Source organism: Ruditapes philippinarum, unplaced genomic scaffold (genome assembly GCF_026571515.1).
Source record: "Ruditapes philippinarum isolate M1 unplaced genomic scaffold, ASM2657151v2 ctg612_1_1_1_1, whole genome shotgun sequence".
Lineage (NCBI taxonomy): Eukaryota > Metazoa > Mollusca > Bivalvia > Venerida > Veneridae > Ruditapes > Ruditapes philippinarum.
Window position 1 is genome coordinate 294,765 of NW_026856417.1, and position 27,157 is coordinate 321,921.

The window sequence follows — 27,157 nt, forward strand, 5'->3', positions numbered from 1 at the left end:
ATAATTTTAAAGCTAATTCCCGGGACGCTTCATTTCGAGGTGGGGCATGGATCCTCCGGGACAGACACCTTATTTCTGGGATATTCCCGGACATTCGGGACACTATGGCATTTATGAATATGTGTATGTACACCATCAAATGATCACATGGTAATATGGAACGGATATAACACGTAGAAACACATTCTGAACAGGTATAACATCGCTACAATCTGTTGCCTAGCAACAACAACCTGTGGTCTGTTTAGAAGAGAGCCTTGTTCTTTCACACGCCAATTTGTGCTGTTTAATTGTACATCTAAAATCTACTTGTCAAAATTTCTAGTCGATCATACTTAGAATGGTCAGTGAAAATAGTTTAACTTCGATATAAACTCTGCGACCATTTAAGTACAAAAATACAAGGTTTCGAAAGTAATTCCCTTGCCCTTAGTTTCGCCGGTTGAAATAAGGGGACATTTCACGTGTATTAAAAGTATGCCATTTTCTTCAATGGCATATCGAAAAAAAAACGCACATACAAAAACCTTATCATGTGACAACACTCGTATTCACAGACAGTTTCATGAAGTCCGGTCCTAAAAAAATACTAAAATTGCACCATCGTTAATTTGAAATTATGCTACTAGTATATACAAGTATAACATTAATCGTCCATATCTTTTTACACCTACATGTAATTAAGCAATACTAAAATGAACTTAACTATTGCTTAATCATAATTTGATTCATATTTGTTTAAAGTCAACAATCATGTTTGATTCTATAGCTTTAAGTCAAGCCCTTTAAACTTGTTTCCATTTCTTTTGTCAAAATACACAAAAACAAATAAATAAATTATCGAGTAAACAAAAATGCTTAAATTATACCTCAGCTATCATCATATTACAATAATTTATCACATAGTCTATTTTTTTAATTCATTCAGGAAAAAAAAATATAATAAATTTCTGTCAATAATTGTTTTTATCATTTCTTAAAATTTCCGAAATTTACACACTTGATTTCAACTGCTTGCCTTTCACCAGAACAAAATTCAATTGGCTTAATTCATTGAAAAACAACATACACTTTGATTTCTATTCATGATTTTTAAACGTTAAAAAAAATTCCGAATTTAATTCAATAAATACCCATTATCGCCATGTTTTAGTAAAAATTACATGATTATCTAGTCAACTAACATGTGATGTGCTGAAATATTAACATCTCGCAATAAAAAAAATGACCGCCCGATCAAAATTTCTGTAAAACATGTCTTAACAACAAACGTACAAACAATCTACGGCTAAGAAACTATCGTCTAGGAATCTAACTATCTACTAAAGCATCCATAATTGCAGAGCACATGTTAATACTAAATACATCCGCTGTGAAAAAAAAAAAATGAAGCTTTACAGATAAAATCATCGTAGTGAACATGTACACTTAATAGTCTCTATATACATAACAAACAGGTGGTGATTTTTAAAAATCATATAAATGGCACCACTTTTTCCTCCCTTTTATATGATAATAATTAAAATTACTATGTACAATTTCATAGGACATGTTCATTCAAATTGGTAAATGTATAAAAATAGCTTTCGATAAAATTTTAAGCTATTGAATTATGTACAAAGTTTATTTCATCTACTTTCTCCTTTATATATAATCATATATACATCATTCCTTAATTTATAAAATAAAAAAAGAGATTTATAAATTGTGTTTTAATATAATCTGTAGAAGAAAGGGAAAAAGACAAGAGAATTAAAAAATATTCGCGTGCTTTCAAACAACTATGTAAAAATATGCTTGTACTTTTTTTCTCCAACTATTCTAAAACTGTACAACATTATCATAAAAATTTTCTTCAGTGAACACAATAATCAACATATCTCTACAACTATTACAACTTGCACTTATAAAAATGAAACCCACTCGTCAAATCTCCCGTCAGAATCATGAACAACATGACGCTGTTCAAACATGGCTATACTCAGCTCACTCGAAAAGATCAAAACAAATTTTTTTTTAATTTCCTACAGTCTACAACAACTAAATAATATATACGTCGTGAACATTTTCAAAAAAAAGAAATCAATTCAATACAAATTACGTTACCCGTTACAAAGATGAGCATGATTAGAGACTAAAGCACTGCTGGGCTTACTTTCAAAGAATTTCACATTCATATTAATTTTCACATATTCAAAACAAAATTCACGTTTTTAAAATATTTAATATTTTCACTTTTTTCCCTCCAAGAAAAATATTTCATACATGCCGTTTGTTAACTTATTGCGAGGGGTAGAAATTCAAATTTTCAAAAACTTTTAAATTTTGCATCTTTAAGAATGAAAAAAAACATCATTTAAACGCATTTTCACATTTTTCAATATTCCGAAATGATTCCATTTCAATCTTCTTTTTATATATACATTGTCACAAATTTCATATGATTTTCACAGAAGCATTAATGTTCTTATATACATGTACATGGTGGGATCTACAAATTCATTTTCACAATCAAAAATTTACAAATGAAAAATCTGAATATCTTGACATACGAACCATTATACCCCTCTAAAAAATTACGATGACGTTAAACAAATGGGTGAAAAATGTGCCGTAATTTATAATTTAAACATGTGCAAGTCAAAATAATACGAAAAACTATGATCTTTGAATAACATAACTGGCTTTCTGACTTCATTCACCAAAAGCGAGGAAAAAAGAAATTAATCATAAAAAAGAATTTAAATATCTGACACTAAAATGAAATGTTAAAATGTTCTCATCTGATCTACTATATAAGAAAATACTTGCAAAAAAAGATGTAAAGTTTTCTTTGTAAATTTTGCCTTTTATTAAAAAATCGCAAAATGAAACAAAAGACATAAATGTCATTCATTAAAAAACAAAAATCCACACAATGATTTAAAACTAATTGTCAAGAGAAAAAAATTAAAACCACCGCAAGCGTGTTCATCGAAAGCTAAAATCTGGATTAAACAATCTACACACCTAATTAATACATGCAAGCTAAAAACTAATTTAATGCAAACAAAAATAGACTCAAGGAAAAGAAGTGAAAAAAATCAAAACTTCAAAAACTACGTAACAAAATCATCGTTCGACCCCTGCCGTTACACAACAAGCTTAATATGTCAAGCACGTCAAGTTAAATAGGTGGGTCACTATACTCATTTTCAAGTCAATTTTTTTCCCTAAATTCAGTTCGTAACTGACGTTAACTTTTCTTAACCCTCGTTAAATTTCCAGTCATTCTTGAGACAGACTACAATATTATATAAATCACAGAATTCCCACTCAAAAATTTTACTAAATATTATTTTTTCGTACGTCTAAAACTATTAAAACAACATTATTCGCCTTGATTAATAGTCAATGCACGCATAACTACATCATTTATCACATGACAGGGGAAAAATGTATAAATATTTACCATCACAAATGCAATAAGTACAAAACTACAATGCTGAAAAATGTCAAGCCTCCTTACCAAGAATAATCATAAAATACATATTGCCAAATTTATTTTCACGTTACCATCTTTACATCAAGTGCGTATCTTGGGCAGTGATATTCATAAGTTTAGCTCTATAAAGGTATAAAGTTTACATATAACACACCAGTACCACAATATCTATAATTAGATTTGAATAAAATAAAGTGAAAACACATCGCTAGATAACATCATGATAAAAATATGTCATGTGACGTCGCCAACGCCCCCATTTCTATACTTCCATTACGCATCTTCCAACTCTAAATTCAGTTAACATGCAGAAAAATGTTCCTTCATAGTACCGTTCATTTTGACTAACGATCTTTTTCATCTGGCAAAAAACAGGCCAGCGCCAAGTTAACAACTGGCAATTACGTGCATGTTGCAAACTTCAGTTAAAAAACGTGTATTTTTAACCTGCAAAGTATTGATATGGTCTTGCTTTAGCTGGAGACATCTGATACGAGGTGTAAAGTCCCGTCGTAGCCGTACTTAACGTAGGGTACTGTGGTAACTGTGAATGGTAGGTCCCAGGTATGGATGTCGTCTGCAGTACTGGATGAACGTGAGCCGGCAACGGATGAGCTGCGTACTGAACGTGCCGCGGACTCTGATGAGCCGGTGGTGGAGCTATTGCGGGAGAGAACGGTCCAAACTGACCAAGACCTGCTGGGAGTCCAACTTGTGGCTGTTGATGAGCCGGAACCAGATAGTGGTGTATTGGACTCGCTTGTCGTCTTCTGTAATCTCTGAAATAGTCACATCAAAAATTGTCAAATTTTAAACTAATTTTTAATTTGCCGTATTCTACAACTCTAACCTTCACCTTTTAATGTCAGTTTCCATATTCAACATACATTTCTTGTTGTTTTATTGGGTTTTTAAGTTTAGACACTATACATGGACTAAATTAACAATGACAATTTTAGAGACAGAAGTGGTTGGAATCAAAGACATAATATGATATAGTTTAAAAGCTTGTCATGAAGACGTTTGCCCTTTTGATATATTACAATATAACATATGACTTGAGCCACTATATGCCATTTTAATAAATCCCATGCTTTAGACAATGATATGAAGTCATTAGATATGATTCAAGTAATAACTTTTAAAGAAATAAAGTCTTACCTGTGAAGATCCACCTGCGATGCGGGGTTCAGTAACACAGTTGGTTGCCCAAGCTGCAGCTGTGGTTGTGCTGGGGACAGTTGTGACATACTACCCCCAGCCTGCCGAGACACAAAACCTAAGTTTCCTCCACTGGAAACCTGTTTCTGGCTCTGACTTGTAGACCCGTGGAACGTATGTCTGTTTAGGTTATTACTCTGTCTCACCGTCGGCGACACATACGCCAGTTTCCCTTGTGCGGCCAACATGGTCTTTTCCAGATCCTGCGTTAATCTCATATCTATCCGAGGACTATTATCCTTGTATTTATCAGCCATATGATGGCTTGTGGTCAGAGTGTTCTGTTTAGTACTTGATGCCTGGTTCGAAACTTTATCATTGTTCGAATGTGCATGTCTTGGCTCTTTCCGCGAAGAATTAACGCGTAAATTCGGCGGAATGAGTGCCGCCGTCTCATCGACGGTGACTCCAAGCTGACTTCCGAACAAGTAGGCATCGTTCAACATATTACTCTCGATGTCCTCGTGTTTAATAGGTGTAAGCATGACCTGTTTTGAGCTCAAGTTTTCCGCTGACACATTGTTTGTTATAACGTTCTTCCTGTTGGATGACGTACCGAAACTTTCTCCTAACGCACTCTCCAGCAGCCCTGGATCTGACATGAACTGTTGTCCGGCTTGTTTCTCTTTTTGTTGTCTAATGACAGAAAAAAAGCAAATTATTTTTTAAATATTTTTAAGAAAACAAAACCATGAAAATTTTGTAGTTTTTCTGTAATTTTTTTTATACCTATTTCAACACATTTTTTGCTCACATCTCGGAGGTCAAATCCACCTAACTGGCTTTCCTTGATAATTTTGTAAAACAAATGTATTCCATTTAGTGTGGTGGCAAAATTCTTTGCTATTCACCTTTCATTTACTCAGTAAATGAACAACACAAAAGCTACACATGCGGTGTTAACGCTTGTCTGTTAAAGGCAATGACTATGAACAACCAATTTTGCTCGTCTTATCTCTTTATGATAAGCAAGTACTCCAAGTTTGGTATTGATACCTATTACAAAGTTTGAAAAAAAGAAAACATATTAAAGTTTGTGCTTGGTGACAACGCAGTGATCAGATTATCTGGACTTTTCCTTCAAAACAATGAATCAATTTTTCAAATATATTTCTGAATCTCTGCATATTAAAAATAGTACAGAACTTACAATAACTTAAAATAATAAGCATCTGGTTCTGAAGCATTAAAATTATCAGAAAACATAATTGCAGATTGAATTTTAAAATATGAACATCAAAATAAACTGATTCTTTTTTGGGATTTATTTGTCAAAAATAGGCATAAAGTCATTTTCCAGCTTTTACATGAGGAAGAAAATTCTGGAAGTTCCTCTACTACTTCAGACATTAGACCATGTGTGTAAAACCACAGATTTTCTTTTAGCTAGCTATTCACTTCTTTAGGAAAATGATAATCGCAGGAAAAAAGAGAAAAATTATCAGAGGCGTTTATTCAATTTACCTTCGTATAACTTTTGTGTCTTCGTCTTCCTCACTGTCAGAACTTATCGTAATTACGCTGACCGACGGACTCGGTGAATCCGCGATCACAATCGTCTGTCGATGGTCCCGTCTGGACCCGGTATACTTCACTGTCGGCAGCGTTTCTGCCCATGTCGCCGGCACCAGTGTGTCAGCCTGCACAACAGGTGCCCTCGCATTGTGGTTTCCATGGTTACTCTGTGGAGGCGTGTTTTCTTTGACCCGTTTCTTTACTGGCGAGAGTTGAGTGGAGGCCTGCTCCTTTGTTACTCTGCAGTAAGGAATAAATTTATCAAAATATTTTACATTAGATTTTTCGCAGATTTTTTACAAAAAAAGTCTGAACAAACAAAATCTAAATAAATGGCAATAACCTAATAAAACTACTGTTGGCCGTAAACATCTATTTCACTTTCTTCATATTCATTCATGACATACTTACAAATACTCATTCAACAGAATGAACTTTAACTCAAACAACAAAAACTTTATATGACATTATACAAGTAATTATGTCCCCTGCCACTGTTAAAATACATTTTAGAACTAGTTGAGACTCAGCTGGTGTTGAATCATCTGTTTTATTGCATATTAAGTTACACCAACATTTTAGTTAAGGTCATATGGCGACCTAATAACTTTACTGGTAGAGGAAGACCTCAGGTACCCCTTCTTGCATTATTTCAGGCACAAGCTGGCACCTGAGTAGAACTACCAACCTTCAGCAAGCTAGCAGGATAACTTTCTCACATGAAAGAAGTCCCTAGAACTGGAACCAGCAGCAGTGAGAGGCAACGGCTTGTCAGGAATCAAACTGACTAACAGTCACTCTTTATCTATTTGATTTCAAAAGGTTCAGACAAATGTTAAACAAAATTGAGCAGACCACATTTTAGCAGACGACAACATTCCCAGTTAGAAAGGGTATTACATATTAAAATTACATATCAACTTTATTCACCTCTGTTTTGGCTGTCTTTTACTAGTCTGTGAAGAACCATGTCTGTTTGATGCCAATCCAAACGGCACCATACCTAGATTCCAGGCTTGTGGCTGGGCACCCTGTAAGTATGATACAACTGTTAAGTCAAAATATTTCATGGAGTTTACGTCACACTTTACCATATACATTTGTATAAGGCAGGGATAATCATTTCATAGTGCTTGGAAGAAGCTGGGTCATTAAACATTGCCATGCTAAATATCTTAATGGGCATTGTAACTATCTTTAATTGGTACAAATCAATTTCAAAATAGTTACTGAGGAAGATTAAATGCAGAACAGTGCAGACATGTCAGATAAGCACAATGGTGGCTAGTGATGCTGATTTGATCTGCACTAGTCGCATGGATTGACTCAGTTTCCACCAGTATGCTTAGGCTTAAAGGAGGCAGATACATGTACTCTGTTTAGATTATATCACAACTTTCTATGTTCAGGAAAGTTAAGATAGTTAAGATGGATTTTAGGTAAGTCTTTGTGTATTATTATTCCTATATGCATATATTGCTATTACCAGTTTGTTATCCTGCATATCAATGTATCAACTTGGTTTGATATTTGTTAAAGTCTGAAAATCCTGTATTTAGCAATTTTCTTTATTGTTTATGCAGAAAAAGAAAGCTTATATGAATCTGAATATCCTGAATTCAGGTAGGATACTGAAAACTTTCACCTATGCAACAGGTGCCCTCAACAATGTAGTTACTACGGTTACAAACACATGTTAAACGTTATACACTTCACATACCAGCTGAGCCAAGGACGTCTGATCAAACCCGTCCAGCACTATTGACTGCCTCCAATTATCTGACAGCATCTGCTGATGAGCCAAGTTCTCCGGTAGGATCTGTTGGGTAACAGGTCGCTGGTTTGTGGCTGCGGCAGCAGCTGCAGTGAGACCGGGTATCTGTTGAAATGGCCCTACCAGTACCTGCTGTGTGGCCGGCCATCCACTCATCGGGGCACTCTGACAATGTAAAAGTTACATTTCTTAACCATATTCTCCCTTTTCTGTTTATTTCTATGCATTTGCTTTTGCTTTTCTTAACCTGCTGGATGTTCCAAGGTTTGAATTTGTTACAGTCCAAAGATTTTTTATTTTGAGACAGTTATCTCAGATATGTACTTGGTTAAAGAAAGAAAAAAAAAGAAGAAAAAATTAATTTTTCTAACATAATGATAATAGAAAAGTTATTTTGTAGATAAACATATTTATCATCAAACAATCTCAAGATAACTATAAAGGTAAGAATTACATGGAAATATACTGAATAAATAAATAATGAAAGGAAAACCCTTTTTTGAATTCTTGTTAGCATATCATCTCATTTAAATTGAAAGTTTAAATCTTCTGTGGCCATTTGAAGCAATGATTCAAACATTGTATTGTGTCATTGGTCATGAATATTTAACTATGAATAGATTGGAACATATTATAGCATATCTGCTGATATTCATATCTAACTACAGTAAAGAACCATAGACCAATCGCTGACCATTTAGTGATCATATGACATATTCTAATCAACCCAATTCATTTTATCAATTCAAATAATAGTGAAGGGTGAAACTTATAGTAATGCTACTGCCGTGGTCTTGACTCTATTGTTTTTAAATTGACTGGCTCTCGGATTAACTATATCCGTATATAATAATATAAATTTGGTGATCCCCTGAATATTGATTTAAGTGGAGTTTACTGTAAATGCAGGGGATACTTTTTGTGTCCCTCTTAGTACGTATTATTTCTGACTGTTTCAGTTGATATCTGAGTAAAACCAACAACATTCTGTAAGCTAAGTGGTAAGCTTCCTGGCATGAAAGAATTTAAAATCCAAAACAGGAATCACTTTTTGTTATTCAAAGTCAACAACCTTAACCATTCGATCCACGAAGACCCCTGGGAGGGTATTTAAGGTAAACAAAAACTGCTCTATTCCATGGAATATTGGGGGAATAAATAAGGTATCTTTACAGTATTTCGTACATAGAATGAGGGAAATGGTTATAATTAATAAATATCGACCAAACATGCATTTGTGTCTATTTAAATTTCACTGTGTATATTTTTCTAAACATGCAAAAAAAAAAACTGTCATGCACTAAGGTCTTGTAAATTTTCTTACAAACCAAGACATAAACCTACTCTGAACAAACTCTCTGTGCCTACTACTGTAATTTAATATCTTTATTCTCTACACTAAGTTTTATTGTCAATTCAATACCAATTCACACAAGGTTATATATACATATATTTGATTTACTAGCAAATTTCAAACCAGCTTCATTTATACATTCTCAAACATCAGAAAATTTGTACTATTTATGAATGACATTAATAGCAAATTATAAAAGGTAACAGATATTCCCCCATAAGATGTAAGGTTTGCATGCTCCCTGATTAATAAAATAACTACGCATAAGAAAAAAAAATTGAAAATATCTTTGTGATTAAATTACCATAAACACCACACCAATTCATATTAGCACCTAAAAGTGAGGATTGAATCAGGGTGGTGCAATAATATAAAAACATGCATGTTTATTTCGGAAATAAGCCCAAGGGTATGATCCAGCCAATTAGCTACAGCTTACTATTTAAATGTCTAATTACAGTGAATGTTGTAAACTATAGCTGCAGTTTCTAATATGAAATAACTATATGTATTTGGAAACTCAAAACTGCACCTATGGTCTATTATTCTAACTTAATCTGTCACCTAACTATAAGGAAACTATAGTCTATTTACTAAATTGCACTTATGGTCTATTATTCTAACTTAATCTGTTACTTAATTATTGGGAATCTTAAATGCACAAATGGCCCATTATTCCAACGTAATCTGTTCCCTTACTATAGGGAACCTATAGTCCATTAACTAAACTGCACCTATGGTTTATTTTTCTAACTTAATATGTTACTTAACTATAGGCATACTATAGTCCATTAACTAAACTACAGCTATAGTATAATATTCCAATCAAATCTAGTGCCTATTGTTTGCAAATGAAGCTTTGGTTATTTACTCAAATTCTAAATAAAACTATCTAAACAATCGCAAAAAAATTTCAAGGGATATGATATTTCATGTTGAACAAAAAAAGAAAAACCTTTCTACCACCAAATCTAATAAATAAAAACTTATAATGAACATGAGGGATGCCAAACATGTTTTCACGTAAATCTGATTTTTCTTATTAATAATTTCATTTCTAACAATTTTTATTTCATTCAATGCTGGAAAATCTAAACCCGACATCTGGTGGGATAATTTTAATACAAATTTAAATGAAAACAAATTGTTCATCACAGGTTACTATTTTACGAAATTTCCAAAATTAATTTTTCCCAATTAAATTCACAACCCTTGATGTATGTAAAAAGGCCATCAGGTTGAAAATGTCATTATATAAATTTTTATTTTGTAATCTGGTTTTCTTAATCAAATGGCTAATGTTAAGCTTTTATATAAAATCAGTGATATACAGGACTCGTACATTTATCAGGGCATGCATTTTTAGTGCTGTTACCAAACACAAGTGTGGAATACAAAACACAAATTTTTAGATAACATTCTGGTACATTGTATATAAATTGTGACATTCATGGCAATGTCCTTCGATACAACATTCACAGCATCAAATAAAACAAAAATGAAACATCCAACAATAACTGAAGTACATACTACATAATGGTATGGTGTTAACCATATTTTTTTTGCTTCTTTTCAAATGATAGGTTACTATGAAAACATTCCAACATTTATATGCTCTTATCTCACAATACAGTCATTGACTTTATGATTTTGTGACATTCATTTCCAATTTGTGACATTCATTTCGAATTTTGTGACATTCATTTCCAATTTTGTGACATTCATTTCCAATTTTGAGACATTCATTTCGAATTTTGTGACATTCATTTCAACTTGTGACATTCTGACATTCCTTGCAGTCATGACCAAAGAAATCAACCAAAAGACTTGAATGTTTTGTGACATTCAAATATGCAGTACTCTTTAACATTCCATTCAAAACCTCAACAGGTAACCCACATTCTATCTCTAGCAAATAGTGACATTCAAGTAATATGCACAAACAGCAAAACTTTGATGACATTTAACTTAAGGCAATCAACGTTGGGATCGAATAGAACCTTAAGATCTTTGTGACATTAAAAAAATAGGAATAAATTGTGACATTCAACTTAAGGAGAATCAACAATTTTCTTTTAAAATAAACCATTCACAGTAACTGATTTAACAGTTACGAATAGTGACTTAACACACACTTGTTTCAAATATCTCAAATATCCACCAAAAAAATATGTAAAGAAACATTGTTTCATCTTTAAATCATTTGAGACATTTAAAAACAGACATTCCACATCAATGTGACATTTAAACATGTAGTATATTAATATGAATTTTTGACATTGACTTCAAATGACTGGATTAAGACATTAAAGGAAGCACAAATCTAAATATCAGGATTTTATCTTTTTTTATATATATAAAATATATATATACATGTATAATACATATATATAAAATATATATTTTCCCTTGTATAGAAAAAGTGGGTGGGGTATGATAAATGAGAAGTGATTCAGTGGAACATTCAATGTGGCGTGAAAACACATGGCTATGTGTTGAAAAGGCTGAATGGTTAAGTTATATGTCCACTTACCATTCGTGGTTTCTACAGAGCCGAAGAAGAAAGAAAGATTTCAGAAGAGAAAAAAAAAAATTCTCTTAACATAATCCGTAATTCTTTATTACGTCTCAATTTTCAACACAATGAAAAACATCAAAAGCAAATTATCTTCAAAAAAGAATGCTGTTGTTGTTTTTTTTGTGTTTTTCTTTTTGTGTTTTTTGTTTTCTTTTTTGCTATTTATCATAAAAAGCTTGTGCAAAATTACATTTCTATCAAAGAACATCTTATTCAATTACATCAAATTTTCCCATATTACAAGAAAGAAGAAAACATTGTTTTTTTTGTGTTTTTTTTAAATCAAATTTTGTTTACTAAACATTTTTAATTCGTCTACAAATTTTATGTACAATTTTTTTTCTGTACATGTATTTCTATAACCTCATTTGAGAAGAATCATTTGTTGTTTTTTTGTTGGTTTGTTTTTTTTTACTTGTTATTAGTGCAAAGTAACTAAAAAAGCATTTTAACACACTATATAACGAGAACTAGCTGAGAAAAGGTTTTCGTAGGGTGATCAGAAAGCCGGTAGCTTACCTGGGTTATCAGTTGAGGCTGTATCTGTAGCGTGGGACCAGCCTGTGTTACCATGGGAACCGGATTATACCTGGTAGGTGAATTTAAACCTGTAAAGGACAAAGTAAATTCATCAAATTTATTAGGGGTGTCACATTTATCCGTTTAAATGGGGCGGAATTTTTTTTAAATGATTCTAAATATTATCTTTTTTTTATGACAAGATATGACAATTGTTTGTATTTTAGTTGTACTCAACAATGTATTTTTTCTGATCTGATAGAATATGGTACGACCCAAGCAGAAAATAATTACTCCATATTCTGACATGTATTGTAATCGCTTTGAGTACAACAAAATATGAACAAAATTATTGCACTATCAGTGCTACTTCCTTTAGTTTTTAAACATTTAATATGCTCTAAATCCATTGTTAAAACTGTTAAACATGTTTGACCTTTCCAAAGACTTAAAAGAATATGGATTTCTTAGGCATAATGTGCCTTTCAAGTATGGGATTTTGGTATAAACAAGAACTCTCGATAGGACAGCATGCACGAATATTTTCAGTGCTTGATAGTAAAACAAGAGCCTTGATAATATAGAATTTCAAAATCCATGTGCAGAGTTGTGGGTCTTGGACAATAACCTCCCATTATACTTTCAAATAAGTGTGTGATGTTTCAACCCATTCCCTTCAGTAGGTTTGGAGATCCCAAATTGCATGCAAAGACATAACCAAAGTGTCACACGCCTGGTAGAGCACAAAAACTCTCCTTATTCCATAAAGAGTCAGGCTAAAAATGTTAGAATTAAGCAGGCAACAGTAAAGAGCCTGGTTAGACTGTAGAGATGTGTGGGGGGACCTAGCTCTATACTGAACAATGTGTCTTAGATCAGTCATAATACTATACTAATGAGAGTAAGGACATTTCTGATATACAATTCCATGTTTTTTCCAAGTCTGAAACATTTCTGTGGCAAAATATATCAAAGGTTAAACCTTTCCTTTAGTACAACTGCGTATAGAAAATTGTACATTCCAACACAGCATTCACATAAATTTAAATGATAAAATGTAAGAAGATTCCACTTGTAAAATGTTTCACTTTTACTGCAGCCGTATGTTCATTAAGAACAATGGACTCGAGTAATTGTGACTTCATATTCCTCCATACCCAATCATACTATGAACTCACTCACTCATGCATGACCCTAAAGGAGGACACACTACTGGGTCAAATCCCGCTAAGTTTTAACCTCTGCTGTCATGTAAAATAAAGCGATTAGCCTTTGCCACAAGTATAGAGCCAAGCCAGCTAAATGGCTAAAATCGCTAATGGCAGAGTGAGCTTAAGTTGTCTCTATTTGAAAATTTCATCTTGATATCCCCAAAATAGATAATGGACAGTTGCAAAAATAAAAGCTAGACTAGTTCATGTAAGATTTTCAGCAGGCTAAGGATGCTTATTCCATAAAGAATGCCCTCTGAAAGACAAGAGCTTCACTTCGGAACACTTATTGCTCACCTTGTAATCCAGGAACCACTATAGATGACACACATAGCGACTGCGTGAAAGGATCTGTCCGACTGAACTGCGTACTTCCTCGCTGCGCTGGTAACGCCTGATTCAAGTGCTGACTCTGATATGGTAGGTAGGTTCGAGACATGGGATACGGCAAATACTGTATTTCTGTACCCGTTGTATGACCATTCTGCAAGTCCAGAGCACATGAATTACGTAACATAAAATTAAAGAAAGAAGACATGCTAAAATCCATTGATTAACAAAATTTAAGTGGCTGAATTTTCACAAAACTGAAAGAAGACATGCTAAAATCCATTGATTAACAAAAATTTCAGTGGCTAAATTTTCAAAAAAACCTGACAAGTTTCATTGTACAAAGAAGTTCCAATACTGATTCAATAATTTTATTATTCTCTGAATATTGAATTCAATGAATTCTTAGAACTACAACATTTCCCACCTCCAAATATAGACATGTGAAATATATCACCTCTGAAAACCATACAATTATAAAGAAATCCGGATTCAGGAAAAAAAAATCATATATATCTTGGATTTATGGCTTCATTCCTAGAAAAAGGATAATAAATATCAGAGTTCTAAGAATTCTGATAAAAATCACTAAAAATTGACGTCTTACAATACTTTCTACAGGATATTACTGCATTGAACGTGAGTACATATATAGATATTTTGGTCGAAACCTCCATGGATGATAACATTTGAGCTTACCAAAAAGTTATCATTTAACTAATCAAAAAGTGTGAACTAAATAACATAGTAGCTGGAATTCTGGTTAAGAACAACTAACAACTGAATACTCATACTTCTTAGTAAAGGTCGTAACAATGACTATGCCTGCCTAATTAAGCTCAACAGGGACGGCATTAGGTTCACTGAACTCGGATCCATAATCTTTTTTTAAATGACACTATAAAATTATAGTCTTAGTGTTTCCACTTACAGGGTGTAGGATTTAAAGCATACTTTGTGTTAAGTCAAAACATGTTTATTTTATTTTTACAAAAAGACAGTGTAGCAATTATTATATTTTCAAATACATGTATCAAATTTGAACATAGTATTTTTTAATTGACGCCCTATAAAACAAACTTAATAAAGTAGTACCTGAGAATGTAAGGCATTCATTTGATTATTGAAGGTCACAGTAAGGTTGTTAGTGGACGCCGGGACAAAGTTTGGCACCAGGGAACCAGAGTTTTGGTTCACGTCATACAGTGATTTGATTGGTCGACGACACACTTCCATAGCTTGCACATTCTGTTTCACACTATAAATACAAACACATCAAAAGTCATATATTTGAACAAAAGATGTTAAACAGTCTTCAATTTTTATAAAATTCCCTGTTTCCTATTCCTTCTTCCTCATTAATATTTGAGCCACATCATGACAAAACCAACATAGTGCTTCTGCGACCAGCTTGGATCCAGACCAGCCTGCACATCCATGCAGTCTGATCAGGATCCATGCTGTTCGCTTACCAACCCTATTACAAGTAGAGAAACTGATAGCGAACAGCATGGATCCTGATCAGACTTCGCGGATGCGCAGGCTGGTCTGGATCCATGCTGGTCGCAAACGCATTATGTTGGTTTTGTCATGACGCGGCTCATTTGTTTCAAAGAAAACATTGTTAAATCATTCATTTATAGAATAGACTTCTACTAACAATCCAAATATTTTCAATTTTTTTTAACTTTTTCAAATATTTCCCTGTTATTTTCTTTTTTGCAGGGAAGTGGGGAGGGATGATCAAGAGAAAATGAGAAGTTTGTGGGGGATTTTATAGCATATTAACTCTTTATATAAAGAAGTGAATGAGAAAACAAATAATGCAAAACGTTCACTAAAATAACTAAACTATTTACATTGAATAGTTGCATCACTAGTTTTAATGTAATTGATTTAAATTTCAAAGTTCAAGGGCTTTTCCGGCTGATTTCTAAGTAATGCAATGCAGTGTAACCAGACTCAACACAATTTAGTCTCTTAATTTATTACATCATTATCAGATATAGAAATCCCCTTAAATTGACAACAGGCCGTATCACATTGAAATTAAGTCAATTTCATTGCAAAAACTAGGATTATGGTTAATTTGTATAGACTCTATGACAGGCCATTTTGCATTACTTTTTCCTTGTTTGTTTGGAGTCACGCCAAACAAGTTAATAAGGTCATATGGCACCTTTTACTGGAAACCCATTGGAAAGGACCTTGGTCCACTTGTAATATACCTTGAGTCCCAATATGGCCACCTAGGTAAACTAACACAGACCTTTAATAGTTGGACTTACCTGAGTATAGCTTCCTCAATATAATACATTCCCATTGTGTTTGTACCAACATTAAAACGAGTTTAAAAGCATTGAAAAACCTTCACAAACATAGTCCCCACATTAAACTCAGCAACCACATATCTTTTTTGTGGCGTAATCAGCTGGATGCTCCTCCTATAAATGTCGACAGGCCTCGCCAGTTTGATCTTCATTCACTCCCTGATTATACCAGATCATACATTCACATGGGAGAAGTGTCATGAAAAACTCTCTCCCGTCGGTCAACTTGCTCCGCTAACAACTCACTGCCTTCTAAATCTGTTGGCACATTAATCTAAAAGTACATGACATAAATGTTCAATATTAGCATGTTATATATACATATATAGGTTTTATATTTAATATTTCTATATAAAGCCTTGGTAAAGCTACATAAACAATTACTTGAAACAGCATTTCTGTACTTTAAATAATCTTCTTTGTTTTGTTTTTTTGTTGGTTTTTTTCCCCCACTTTTCTAATTTCATAACAATTCATATTTATTATGTTTCCTGAAATTTTTTGTCACATCAACTTTTGTGCAAAACCACTTAAAAACAAACTATGAGAACAGAAAACCAGTAATTTTGTTTCCCATATATGATTTTACAATTTTATATCATTTCTTACAGACCAAATTTCAACAAAGACTACCTTTCCCAGTTCTCCCAACTGGTGTTTGCCCTAAATTTGACTGCATATTTGATAAAAAAAACATCAATATATTAGAAATATTAACAGCCAATTAAAATAGTCCAAAGATGTTAAAATATGCAAAAATAGCCCTTACTGTGTTAAAGTAACTAATGCACTAGAAATATGTCGATAAAAATGCAAAATTGTCTTTAATCGCACATATAAATATGTAAATTATCACTTAAATTTTGAATCTTTTTACTTTTCATAAACTCTTAATAGCATTTTCTCAAGTTTGATTTTCTTAAAATATTTGGCTCATCTGGAGGCATGCAACTTTAACTGTACCTCAGCCCTTCCTTACCACCAAGAACCCTGAATTTTAGTACACTTAAGTCAATGCAAATGTCAAAGGTTACAAGGTAACTCAGATCGTGCCAGAACTTGCATTAAAATTTCAGGAAAGAAGTTCACACACAAGACTTGTATATAGTGTATACAGAATAAACTGATTTTATTTTTGCCTTTCAAAGGCCCACACAAAGACTTAACAATTTCGTATATCAATAATTCAATTTGTTTAACTTCGTACAAGGGAGTGTAAGCTAATACATCGGTACTAAAACCACGGAGTATATATCTCTAGAGAGAATTTGTGGCCAGAATGGATTCCAAGACAATTACCTCGCTTCATTCAATACCAGGAATCAATGGAATGAACAAACCAGCTGTATGTATGGGATTTTCCTACCAAGATCTATTTTTGTTATGATCTACTGATTCTGTGAAACAATACAAAAATCTGTCAATTTTCTCCTCAATTTTCTCTTACTGGTTTTCTTATTCACCATTCAGTCTGGAAAATCAGGCAACCTTAAAGTCTGATAAAGTGAACTTCTGCAAAAAGTTCTTATTTAGAGGATAACTTCAATAAACAGCCACCTCTGAACAGAAGACCTTTTGTTTGTTTTTTGACTCGGCATAAGGCATATCAAAAGTAACTGCCTAAAAAGACCATAGGTCAAATAAGATATTGTCGTGCATTACCCAAAAGTGGACTAACAATGTGTGTGTGTGTTTGATTATGGGCGAGCACAGACTTACAATCAAATTTATAATGCCTTATATATAAATCTTAGGTACGGTTAAACCTCAATATAAAGACCATTCAAAGAAAGGGGAAAAAATGGGTCAAAGACAGAAAAGGCCGGGTTGCATTTGTACACCAAATATCATGAGGCTGTGATGTTACGAAAAAAAATTTCCATTGACCCATTAATGTCGAAAATTTAATTCAGTAGGGTATACAGGAAGTGGATGAGCTGCAGACTTGAAATCGAATCCCACAGTATGGGACCATGTGTCAATGCTGTATGCCAAATATCAAGAGGCTGTGATAAGTAGTTGCTGAGAAAACTGTTACGAAAATTTCCTACCATTGACCATTAATGTCGAAAAATCTAACTAATTTTAACTAAGTGGATAAACAGGAAGTGGATGAGCAACAGACATGAAATCCAATTCCATAGTACGGGACCACGTGTCTGTGCTGTAAGCAAAATATCAAGAGGCTGTGATAAATAGTTGCTGAGAAAACTGTTACGAAAATTTCCTACCATTGACCATTAATGTCGAAAAATCTAACTAATTTAACTAAGTGGATAAACAGGAAGTGGATGAGCTACAGACCTGAAATCAAATCCCACAGTATGGGACCATGTGTCAATGCTGTATGCTAAATATCAAGAGGCTGTGATAAGTAGTTGCTGAGAAAACTGTTACAAAAATTTCCTACCATTGACCATTAATGTCGAAAAATCTAACTAATTTAACTAAGTGGATAAACAGGAAGTGGATGAGCGACAGACCTGAAATCAAATCCCACGGTATGGGACCATGTGTCAATGCTGTATGCTAAATATCAAGAGGCTGTGATAAGTAGTTGCTGAGAAAACTGTTACGAAAATTTCCTACCATTGACCATTAATGTCGAAAAATCTAACTAATTCAACTAAGTGGATTAACAGGAAGTGGATAAGCGACAGACCTGAAATCAAATCCCACGGTATGGGACCATGTGTCAATGCTGTATGCTAAATATCAAGAGGCTGTGATAAGTAGTTGCTGAGAAAACTGTTACGAAAATTTCCTACCATTGACCATTAATGTCGAAAAATTTAACTAAGTGGATAAACAGGAAGTGGATGAGCGACAGACCTGAAATCAAATCCCACGGTATGGGACCATGTGTCAATGCTGTATGCTAAATATCAAGAGGCTGTGATAAGTAGTTGCTGAGAAAACTGTTACGAAAATTTCCTACTATTGACCATTAATGCTGAAAATTTAAGTAGGTCAGCAAACAGGAAGTAGATGAGCGACAGACCTGAAATCAAATCCCACAGTATGGGACCATGAATTGATGCTGTATACCAAATATCAAAAGGCTGTGATAAGTAGTTGCTGAGAAAACTGTTACGAAAGTTTTTTCCCCGCCCGCCCGCCGCCCGCCGCCCAACATTCACCATACTATAACCCGGGTTTGCACCAGTGCAACCCGGCCAAAAAGTATGTTTGGCCTATAGAAATGCTGATGATCACTCAAAACAATTGAATTTGCATTATAATAAGTCTTGCAGCGGGGTGGGGGACTGGTTAACTTCAACAATAAGATTAAACAATTGGAATTTATTAAGAGATGACATTGCAGCACAGGTTTGTCTATATATATTTGCAGGTCTACTGTTTTATTTTCTTTGGCATTGATTTTTTTTCTTCACTAAAATAGAAAGTATCTTCTGTTATGAAAAGTCACAGAGATCAACAAGCATAAATTTATGCAATGATAGATAAGATGAAGCTTTCAACCAATCAGTCCCCAACCCCCACTCTTTCCCCCCAAACCCCCACTTCTCTAAAAATTTCACAATTTCTATTTTTAACAAATTCAGCCATTCAGCTCTTCAGGTAAAATCCAGGTTCTTTTCCAGGTGCAACAAGTATTTTTGAAACAGAACTATTTTGCCAATTCAATCAAGTATCAACTACCAAGACTGTGCTGGGGGACCCGGGGGTAAAATATACAGTGTAGAGCTGTATGTAAGAATATTTACCTGCGCCATATCATCAATACAATTAAAGATGTATTTTCTGGCTTCTTTTGATTTGATTTTTGTTTCTAACTCATGCTCTTCTGGTGTCTGAAAATAACACGAAAATAACAATTTAATAGAAATATCAATAAATAGCAGAACATCATAGTAAATAGTTGTTGTTGTTTTTTTTTTTACTTTCCCTAAACAAACTTTTGTTTTACTCTGGAGAGAGTGAAAAAAACAACAGCTATTGAGTACAGAAAAACAATCTTTCTTATCAGTAATCAGTGAGGTTACGCTGACAAGGTAAATGCAACATGGCTACATTCCAGCACATAGCTAGAGACCTCAGGTGCCTTTCCATGCATTATTTAACAAACATTATGTAAAACACCGGTCTATTCTTTTTTTTACCTTCCATATTTTTGTTTAAATTTGGAACAGTCAATTCAAAATATTAGGGATTTCAATAACAAATTTACCTGCCAAATGTTTGTAATGGTTCTATCCTGCTTTGAAATTTGGAACAGTCTATTCAAAGTATACAGGATTACAATATCGAAATACTATTAAAAATTGAGCTGCCAACCGTATAGAGCCTGGTCAGACTGCACACAGCGCAGGCTGGCATGGCTCACGTTACTGGTTGCAAAGACTAACCAATTTCTATTTTCATTACTGACTTATGAACTAATGTAATTAGTAGCCATGAAATATAATCTTGACTTTTGATCACTATTTTCTATTTTCCTCACAGAGCATTATATAAACTTCTTGAAAGTATTTCTTGGACAGGGATGATTATATGATGCAGCTACTGTCAAGGCCTAAGATAAAATATTACTTGTTTCCCCTCCCACTACCTTCCCACAAAAATCACAAATAAAATTTCCTTGCCAAGCAAAATACTACTATAGAAACTAGAGTCTGTGAATAAGGATTCCATCATCATACAGACTGGTCTCGTAACACGTTTTTGCCCTTTTTTTTCTTATGCAAAATTGTAAATATACAAACTGGGATGAATATAATTATTTGAATAAAACTTTGGAACTTTGGTTCTAAATAATGCCTTTACAATCTATTTTTTCAATCAAATATAATTTGTATATTGAATAATTAAAATCATCTTTATCCTTCCTACCTCCACCAAACTGGCAAGGGTCATGAGAAGGGGAAACAAAGATATTTTTATGGCGGCTTAAGTAGATAACTTTATAAATACATGTATGAATACAAGTCAATACAATTGTGGAAAACAGGTACATCTGTACTAAGAATTGCTGAAAATACAAAAATTAAGTTTTTATGTAATCGAATTTGCTGAATCATCGAAAAACAACTGTTTACCATAATCCCACAATCACAAGGCTGTTAAACATGTCGACATGTCGCAACACTACTCCATCATACTTAAAAGGGATACACATAATACAAGTGATTATGCACAGCTTCTAATAATGGCTGCCCTTATATGTGTATAAAATCTATTTTCAGACATTTAGTTACATCTTCGCTAATTCTTTCATTGACCTATAAGAGGATTTGCTTCATCACATATTTTGTTCTAATTTTGGCTTAGTACATGTATATACATCAATAAGTTGTACCAAAAACAACCAGTGATTTTTCTCACTTATTTGGGAAGAGGCCTTAGCCACTTGATTTTGGGAAAAATTATCTCTAAGATTGCTTATTTCGGAAGTAAAAAAGCAGATATAAGTTCAGATTTTTGGAAAAACTGCATGATTTTAAAGAAAATTTCAATTGGGAAGAGGCCTATTATTAGAGTCTGTTATATAAGCAGGAAAATCACTGACAACAACATATTAATAATAATAATTTTGCCCAAACTTTGCGTGAACACCTTCATAATAACTAAATTTTGTTAAAAATAGTCATATTGGACTCTTTTTTTTATCTATACACATACCTTTAATCTCCAGAAAGGGTAATTACTGTCTGTGTTTTCACGTATGAAGAACCGTGTCGTTTTTGTGGCGTTACTCAACATATGTTCTGCGGGTAGGCCCTGAGTCTGTGAAATGTAGCGAATCTGAAAAAACACGAACAACAATTAAACAAACTACAAACAACAATTAAACAAACTACCTTAAATTCATCTGGAACACTGATGCTGAAAGGCTTTAATGGAATTGTTACATTTTATATAGCTACAGCACTCGTTCAAGAAGTGCAATTAAACACGTCTGGATATCAAATGGTATTTTGATTGCACGAGACAGAAGTTCCTGATCGTATTTCTGTCAAGTACTGGCAGGCAATTTGTTTAATAGACTAACGCTAATCCAGAATTTCAAATAAGAGCAAGATTTATGATTCATTTTGTAAGTAATGTCTATCAACTCCTCTGAAATAGGACTCTTTGACTCAAGAACTAAATATTAAGTTACACGAACACTATTACAAAATCGGGCCACTTCAAAATCACTTTGAAGTTTGTTTTAGGCCAAGTTGTTCATCTAAAGGCGACTTCTTCGCCCTAGTCCCCCCCCCCCAGCTCAAGCCCTTAACATATATAGTCATATGGCTACACTAAAGATCAAAGCAAGCCTGCGCTTCCATGCAGTCTCACCAGGCTTTCTCTGTACTGGCGGTAGCTCAATATTTGTATTTTGATATTAAAATCCCTTAATTTTCAAATGGACTGTTCCAAATTCAAAGGCGAGCAATTCCATTACACAAATTCAGCTGGTTCATATATAATGTAGCTGGGAAAAAGTCATCAAAAGAGCACATTGATACAAACAAGAACACCACATTCTGTGTCAACGCTCATCTGTTAAAATGACCATATTTAACAAAAATTCTGCAGTAAAAAGGGGCATAACTCCAAAAGATTCAACAATTATGCCCCTTGTCTTATAACTGCCTGTTGTCATGATAAGCAAGTATTCTAAGTTTCATATAGATACCTTTGTATGTTTAAGTAATGGGCTATATTAAAGTTTTTGCATGACATCAACAACGCAACAGCTATTATAATAGCTCGAATTTTTCTTCGAAACAGACAAGCTAAAAATAATATACAATACATGGACTCTCACATGAATTTGTGCGACAGCCATATAACAGCAATAGCTACATCAGCAGTGACATAGTTTTTTGTAAAGCTTTTCTTTCACTTTAATTTCACAAGGAGTGCTTAGGTCACAAAAAAATAGTTCCCTCCCAGATAAATCATACTTCAATCTGACAAAACATCAATACTTGAACCAACATAAACGATGGACCTAAATTCACAATGATTAATCAACTGCTTCTTTCATCTCGAGAATGTCACACAAGTACACGACATGTCACATCAAAATAATACAGACTTGACCTAAGGCAAGGATTTTTCTTAAATGCTGCGTTACCAAAATTAGGGGAAAAGTCATTTCTTATTAACTGATATTGGAAGGCCTTAACAGTGTCTTTGCTAAGGTTTGAAAAACGGAGGGGTGGGGATTTTTATCAAAAAGTGAGAATTTATTACATTTGTTGATCTTTTTCCTTCTTTCTCTATGAAAAATTTCCCGCCTGCCTGTGAAGAAAATTCTAGTCTCCAATAAACTGCATCAAAATACCCTTGGATATAAGTTCTCATGCTAACAACTATTCTAAGAAAGTTTCATAACTCTTATATAAATAAATATGTTTGGAGTTACAAGTGACACAGAGTGGACTATAATTATATGGACAGCAGAACAGACGGACCGCAGGTCAGAAAAGGGCAAATCTGTTTGTTTCCCAAAGTGGTGGGGGGGCCTTAAAAAATGTTTTAAACCTGGCCTGTTTCATTGATTGGGAATATATCCTTTTACAGCTACCAGTACTTCAAGGTAAAATATTCACTGATAGGTCACATGGCCACTAATTGATTGATTGGGTTAGATTTTTAGCAAACCAACAAAAGAAAGCCGCTCATTGTGGACCTCATAACAATAATTGATTTTCATACATCAAACTGAATACTTGATATTTCTCCATTTCATTTTATGGTGCATTAAAAGGTCAAGAACAAGTTTTTGAATTAATGTCCTTTTCACATTGTAACGAAAGGTTAAAAATTCACATCCTTGTGAAACCTAGCTACATTTAAGGAAATAAAATACAGAAGACGGGCATTAAATCTGTTTTTATTGGATAATGAAATTCATTTTAAGTATTTTCTTCCTTTTTTTATTTCACTAACATTTTATCAAATCAACTTGTGAAATCTCAAACAAACATTTTACACAGTCCTAATGCTTCTCGAGTTTGTTTACATTGTTTTACTTTGAGAAGTATGGGGGAAATTAAAATATACTCTGGTCAAACAAAACATCATTAACTGTCTGCTGTATAAAAATATCTTCTCTTTTTTTTTTTCTCAGGGAATTTACATTCACATTATTTTAATAATAACCCATTGGGCAGTAACACAAGTGATTCATGTCCTGAACCATTATGAAACTGCTATTTATGGACAAATACACAGTAAATTTCTATTCTGTTTGCTAAGTTTCATTGACTTTATAAAGCTCTGAGTCTATAAAGTAAACAATTTCCAACCACCTTGCCCAAATGATGATAAACAAGGCCTTTGACTTGGAAACACAGGGGGTGGCCCCTTACTGTTGTAGGTTCAAATCCCACCAGGGAATTGAATATTTTATCATGTAATGCCGCTTGCCTTTCTAGCCTAAGTAGAGAAAGCTTCTGGAAAGGTAAGTGTTTCTACTCAGGTGCCCGCTTTATGCACAAAGGGGCAAAAGGTGTCTTTCCCCAAAAGGGGCAAAAGGTGTCATTCCCCACAAGTTAAGATAGAAATTATCTCCATGTGACCTTTACAGTGTGTCAGTGTGTCTTAAAACCCAATCAAATCAAACATCATTTATCAGAAGAAATTTTGTTACCTTAGTGCAGTAACAGGTTAACTCATATTAAACTATATAAGGAGTTAGCCCATACTGCACTAATGTAAGTAGTATCTGCAATCAGCTGATTTCCCAACAAAGATTTTTGTATCTATGCAAAGTCTTACTTTTTTGTGTGCGCAAAGTTAACATAAGTTTACATAACAATCAACAAATAACAAAAGATCATTATGTTGTAAAATTAACAGCTGTGGCAAAGATACCACACACGGGGCAAATAAATTTTTAATTTAAATTCTAAACAAAGGGTAGACTTCCATATATTTATTCAATACAGAATTCAGAAAAGGAAATCAATATCAAAATTCCTGTTGACATTTTTCAAATGGCAAATCCAAACTGTAAACAATGCCCTGTATAAAATTCAATATAGCCCAGATTTAAATTACTCTAGTATGCTGCTCTAAATCGAGGTGCCCTCTGACAGCTATTAAGTTTTTATTCAGATACCCAGGTGACTTAAATCCGACTTGTGAAAATTCTCTTTAATTCAGTGCACAAATAGAAAAGATTGGCTGACTTTGTAAGATTTAAACTACAAGCACTACAATGTACAATACCTTGTATTTCTGATCTTTGTAATGTACACAAGGTTTATAAATGTTAAATTGCTCTCCTGCTTTAATCAATGCACTAGTTAATTGTAATCAAATGACGCCCGAACCCCCCCCCCCCCAATATAGGGCCCCTCCCCCCCTCCCACACACATACACACACAACACCCCCCAAGATCTTTGACCTTTTAATTTTGAAACCCTTACTAAGATGCATCCCTGTGTAACCTCAAACTATTCTGTTTTCATCAGCCATCAACCTGAATAGGGAAAGCATCAGATAAGAAATATAGGAGGTCTCTGGTCCGATCCTGTGGTAAGGCAAAATTTCTTAATGATAAATGATCTTGGTCACTGAGCCTTAAATAGTCATTTGCCTTTCACTGCTGATTCAAAAATCACATGGGCTTAGTTAGTCGGTCACTTGTAGGGAAATTGGTCAAAGACCTTCGACGGAGGCATTTCGCACAATAAATTAATATCTTGATTTTTAAAGCAGAAAATTTAATAAAAACAAGTTTTTTGGGTGGGGATTGCATAAAATGAATTATATCTTTGCAGAAATAATAATTCACTTACAAAAAAAAAAAACACAAACATATTAGACACAAAACAAAATGCACTTTATGACCACAAAAAAAACATCAACATATCATACACAAAAAGAAAATACTGTGAAACTTTGATAAAACTGGATAATTTAAATTTATGTATTATCTCACAATCTTACGAATGTGAATGAATCCCCTGGCAATTTCAAAACCTTATTTAATTTACAAGCTTCGCAAAGTTTTGTTTTTCTATTTTCCATTTATTTCGTGTTTTATTTCTTTTTATGATATCAAAACAACATGAGGGAAAATGAGTGTAGCTCCTTAACATTTCTTGAGAAAAAGTGAAAAATACAAAAACCGTTGAATTACATGAAACAAAAAGATTTTCACAATTTTCCACTGTACAAAACTGCAAACATTTACAACATAATGACACAGATCAAGTGATTTTCTTCTCCAATAATATGTTTCATGAAACAAGAAATATGGCACAGCAATAAAACCAGGTTTTCAAACCGGAAACCAATTTTCTATTTTTAGTAACAGCATTTATTAGGGATGGAGCATTTATTAGAGAAGTCACGGTATTTTTTGCAAATGAACCGATAAGACTGGCTATCTTTCCTATCCTTGGAGCAAAAAAATAGAAATACAAATTCATGACCAACTAGATAATTTAGATAGGAGTGAGTCAATGCATGCAATAATTTAACTTCAAAATATTTCAATTATGCACCCATTTTTTGTTGTTGTACGAAAAGAAAATGTTTTGCGGCAAATTTTCATGATGGAAAAAGATTTTAAAAGGATGGGTGTAACTTTTTACAAAATTGTTCAGGTTCACTAAGGTCTGTAATGAATGAGATGAGCATGTCTGTATTGACTGAACCCACAATTACATCCTCAGTAGCAAATAGGCTACTAACAAAAACATTCCCCCCCCAAACTCCCTTCAGCTCCCCCCTTAAAGCCCCCAGGATCTGAGCTCAATAATTCAAACTTTAATGTAGAGGTACCGTAAACTACTAGATAAATTCTGATCCTATATTGAAAACACCTGAAACTTGTCAGACTCAATTAACAAGCATTACTGCAATGGCA

At 33.6% G+C, this 27,157-nt stretch overlaps 1 protein-coding gene across 1 annotated transcript in view; it reads right to left on the reverse strand.

Moving 5' to 3' along the window:
• Positions 1-2,855: 2,855 nt before the first annotated feature.
• Positions 2,856-27,157, reverse strand: part of LOC132746458 (homeodomain-interacting protein kinase 2-like) — a 49,197-nt gene continuing 24,895 nt past the window's right edge. Inside the window, exons 4-14 of the mRNA XM_060735611.1 lie at positions 21,960-22,082; positions 20,045-20,131; positions 16,502-16,590; positions 15,082-15,256; positions 13,954-14,140; positions 12,446-12,534; positions 7,941-8,159; positions 7,151-7,251; positions 6,170-6,460; positions 4,646-5,341; positions 2,856-4,263 (exon numbers count right to left, since the gene is read on the reverse strand). Coding sequence (XP_060591594.1) covers positions 3,927-4,263; positions 4,646-5,341; positions 6,170-6,460; positions 7,151-7,251; positions 7,941-8,159; positions 12,446-12,534; positions 13,954-14,140; positions 15,082-15,256; positions 16,502-16,590; positions 20,045-20,131; positions 21,960-22,082 — 2,394 coding nt within the window. The 3' untranslated portion in view covers positions 2,856-3,926. The remainder of the gene's footprint in view (positions 4,264-4,645; positions 5,342-6,169; positions 6,461-7,150; positions 7,252-7,940; positions 8,160-12,445; positions 12,535-13,953; positions 14,141-15,081; positions 15,257-16,501; positions 16,591-20,044; positions 20,132-21,959; positions 22,083-27,157) is intronic.